The sequence below is a fragment of the Nannospalax galili genome, unplaced genomic scaffold, assembly GCF_000622305.1.
Source record: "Nannospalax galili isolate Female #2095 unplaced genomic scaffold, S.galili_v1.0 scaffold23796, whole genome shotgun sequence".
NCBI classification, from domain to species: Eukaryota; Metazoa; Chordata; class Mammalia; order Rodentia; family Spalacidae; genus Nannospalax; species Nannospalax galili.
In genome coordinates this window covers 1-3,913 of record NW_008336943.1, presented here as the reverse complement: position 1 = coordinate 3,913, position 3,913 = coordinate 1, and the positions used below count along the sequence as shown (strand labels likewise).

The 3,913-nt window shown below is 50.0% G+C and overlaps 1 protein-coding gene across 1 annotated transcript in view; it reads right to left on the bottom strand.

The window, feature by feature from the left end:
- LOC108490755 (ataxin-7-like) overlaps window positions 1-3,907 on the bottom strand; it is a 5,855-nt gene extending 1,948 nt beyond the window's left edge. The window contains exons 1-3 of the mRNA XM_029562871.1: window positions 3,760-3,907; window positions 3,217-3,493; window positions 2,917-2,985 (exon numbers count right to left, since the gene is read on the bottom strand). Of these exons, the coding sequence (XP_029418731.1) occupies window positions 2,917-2,985; window positions 3,217-3,319 (172 nt within the window). The 5' untranslated portion in view covers window positions 3,320-3,493; window positions 3,760-3,907. The remainder of the gene's footprint in view (window positions 1-2,916; window positions 2,986-3,216; window positions 3,494-3,759) is intronic.
- Window positions 3,908-3,913: the final 6 nt, after the last annotated feature.

Sequence of the window (3,913 nt, the reverse complement as noted above, 5' to 3'; positions counted from 1 at the left end):
CATTTTTATCCTAACATTGGCCGTGCTAAATGGAAGCTAAGGAATGATACATTAGCTAATTCAGGAATAGCGCCACTGACACCTAACTCAGTAGTTTCAGGGTTCTTCCACAGCATTCATTTACTGGCAGTTACTGCCATGAACGAACTGGCCAAAATAAATCACAAGAAGAAAGAAAGAATATAGAGTGCCTAAGTCTGTAGCTTTGAACTCTAGCCCTAAGAATCCTGGAAAAGTAGCTGTGGTCACTGCTCTAGAGGGTAGAATTACACATTATTCTGCATACAGTTTAGGAAGCCTATTCAAGAGTCCTAGGCTTTTTAAAATGCCCAGGCCTATGTACAGAGCAGATTTCAAACTCAGTTCTAACCTTATCAGGAGTTGAAAAGGAGCCAGTGTGCAACTGTCATTTTATGTTATCAAATTTATTTTTACCCCCCACAATCACCTTGGGAAATATGTATTATCATCTCCCAAATAGGAAGTTATTTTCAGAGAGATGAAAGAACTCATGCAAAGGTAAGGTAACTTTCTCTCACACCCATGTTTTCTAACCCTTTGGTTCATAATCACAAACTGAGGAGTAGAAGGAGTCAGGTATATATTCCTAAAGCTCTGCCGTAATGGACTGTTTCTCACTCTCAGTATTTCATTCACATGATCCCTTTATCTGTATTTTTCAACTTAATTTCATTAATAAGAGGAATTAGGATAGGTGAAATTCCATCTTAAAGGCAATGCATAATGGTCCAGTAAGTGCTGACAATATTCAAGGTTTGTTAAGAGAAAATACAGGTCCACTTCCTCTTTCCTTAGCTTGATTTTGTGCATGTCTGTGTGCAGGTTTGTGTGGGTGCATGTATGTGGAGGCCAGAGGTCACTCGCAGTGTCAGTTCCCCAGAAGCCTTCCACCTTGTTTTGTGAAACAGGGTCTCTCATTGCTGTGGAGCAACCAAGTAGGTTAGGCTGGCCAGGGAGCCCAGGACACGCCTCCCTCTACCTCCCCAGCAGTGGGATTACAATCATGCACCAAGATGCACATGCTTTTTTGTTTTTTAAAATGTGGATTCCAGGGGTCAAACTCAGGTACCCATGCATGCACTTTATCCACTAAACTATTAACCCAGCCCTCTTTTTAAACACAAGGTCTCAATATGTAGTCCAAGCTAGCCTCAATTTTTCACCAAGTTTGGATTTTTCAACTATACCAAAGTCACAAATGAAGGACTTACTGAATTTTAAGCTTCATTCTCTACTCAAAGCAGGCAAGCATAAGTCAGTTACCGCATCCTCTAAATGGTGACAGCGACTTTTAAAAAAGCCATCTTTAGCAAACACTAATAGTTGACAGTTCAGAGGTACGTGCTGCCAGATCCATGACCTTCTGGTGGCTTAAGTAGTTACAAGGTCTTAGAGCTTTGTGGAAAATCTGTTGATTAACATGTTCCAATTAGAAAATATTAAATAAAGCAAAAATAGGTTCAGCCACTAAATTTGGATGGGTCCCAATCCAAACCAAGGCATTCAGTGAAACACACTCATTCTCTATAGGGAAACTGCCAATAATTAGCATTCTGTACTGACAGAGACATAGAAGCCCTTAATGGGAAATACATCCACACCCAAGAATGAAAACTAAGAACAAGAGTGGATTAGGTCCGCTAGCACTCCACTCCACCACTTCCTATGAGGGTTGCCACCTAGTGATTTTAATTTTTCAAGTCCAGGCAATCTGCCAAGTCAACACTAAAACCGGACTAACAACTGATTTTTCCTATTGCAACACCGCCACCAAGTCCTGTGCTTTCCCTCTTTCCTTTGCCCTCAAACAGCAATTCTTATTTTGAAAATCAACTAATTTACCCTATAATCTGTTCCAATGGAAGCTCCCAGAGGGCTGCCACCAGCGTTAACTCTTCTTGGCAGCGCCAACTGGCCGTGTGGCAAAAGGAAGCAAAGCAGGTGCTAAAAACACGGAGTAAACCTGAGGCAGTAACAGTATGCCAGTTCTGGACTGAGAAATCCAGCTGCCCAAAGTCGACTTCTTGGGTCCTGAATAAAAACACTGCCAAAACAAATGGCTGCAGGTGAGAAATCAAACTGTTCTGAGAAACGTAAACTCAGTTTTTAGATCCCAAACTTGACTCAAGGCCATGACCTTTCCCATTAGAGTGTCCAGGTAAGCATTAGGTATCAAAAGATGACAGTTCCCCCAAAAAAGGTAATCCCAAGGGCAAATGCAAGTTTCCAGACACCTTCCCTGACTCCCAGGGAGCATATCTTTCCCTACCTAAAGTAGTCTTTCACGAAAGTTGAAAACTAACCACTAATTAGCCTCTGATTTTACTCTACAAGCAGAAAAATTCTGGATTTCTGTTCCCTCATTTGGCAGTGCAAACACACACAAATCTGACCAACTGCACTCCTTGGTTGACTTCTGGTAGCATCCTAAACTTGTACTTTAGGTCCTATGCGAACAAGGTTACAAAGATAAGATACTTTACTTTTAAGGTTCAAAATTCATTCTTATTGCCTTAAGAAAATCCAGGATGTCAAGATTTCCTCTCCATATCACCCTCAAACATTTCAAAGCTGAGAGTTCTTCCCTCCACTGGTGCTTTCCATAAGGGGGTCAGATAGGAAGGATCTAGGTTAAACTCCCAGCCGGTTTCCTATGCTCATCACTTCCAACTGCTGCTGAGGTTGCACCTTGTGAAGCTTCCGGGAGGGGGGGGGGTTTCTAGGTCGCTGCCCACTGCAGGAAGCCCCCTGCAGCCAGATTCTCCAAATGCTCTGCCCACCCGAGTCCCTCCTCTTCAGCATCTTCCTCCAAGTGGGAAGCAGGGAAGGTGGGCTGAAGCAACAAGAAAACTTCTCTAGGGTTAGCACAAACTCCACCATGGGGGCTGGACTCACCTTCCCGACAGAGCCCCATGACTTCGCGGTTTTTCCCAAACTCCTTCAAACTTTCGTCCAATTCGGTCCCTAGGAGATACACACACAGGAGGAGGAGAGGCAGGTCAGTGGCCAGGAGTGTGACGTACGCTCACGCACGCACAGGGTAGGTGTGGGCACCTCCGCGTTCCACAACCCAGTGAACTATATATAGCATCTCCGACCCCCGAGGGGGCGGGTCACAGGGCAGGGCGCAGGGCCGGGAAGCCCGGGAGAGGGAAGGCGGGGGCGCGGGGAGGCCGAAGGCATGTGGACACTCACCGTCCTTCCCTGGAAGTTTGGAAGCTTCGACCCACAGATTCCACGGCTGTCCCAGCATCGCTTCGGGGCTGGGCAGGGGCCTGCGCTCCCACAGCGTCGCCATGGCGGCGGCCGAGCTAGAGGCAGCCCCGGGGCCGCCGTCCTCTGGCCGTGGGCGCCGCCTGCTGGGGCTGCGGAGGCTGAAGCTGGTGCTGCCCGGCGGCCGCTACTCCGCCCGCCGCGCGGCGCGACTCCCCCCTGACGTCATCCGCGGCCAGCTCCGACATTCTTTCCGTTCCTACAATGTAACAAAAAGGGGGAAAAAAAGAGTGGCGCGGGGGCCGCTTTTAAGGAGGCGCCGCGGGGTTCCGGCGGCGCGCGGACCGCGGCGGATGGGGCGCTGACAGCCCCCGGCCCGCCCAGCCCCCCTCGCAGCCGGCGCAAAGTCCGCGACTCGCTTTCGCTTTCGCCGGCCCGCACCGCGGCGGGAGCCGGTGGCGGCTACTCGGACCCGGAGCCTCCCCGCCGCAGCTCAAAGCCTCCCCGCCCGGGCTCCGCACCCACCCTGCGGCCGCTCGCATCCCCGGGCCGGCGGCCGACGGCCCCGCTCCTTCCTTCCGTTCGCGCGTCCGTCCGAGCGGCGGCGCCCGGCCGGCTCCCTTAAGCGGAGGCGCCTCCTGTCGCCTCCTCCCCCTCGCCGGTCCCTCCCTCTCCGCTC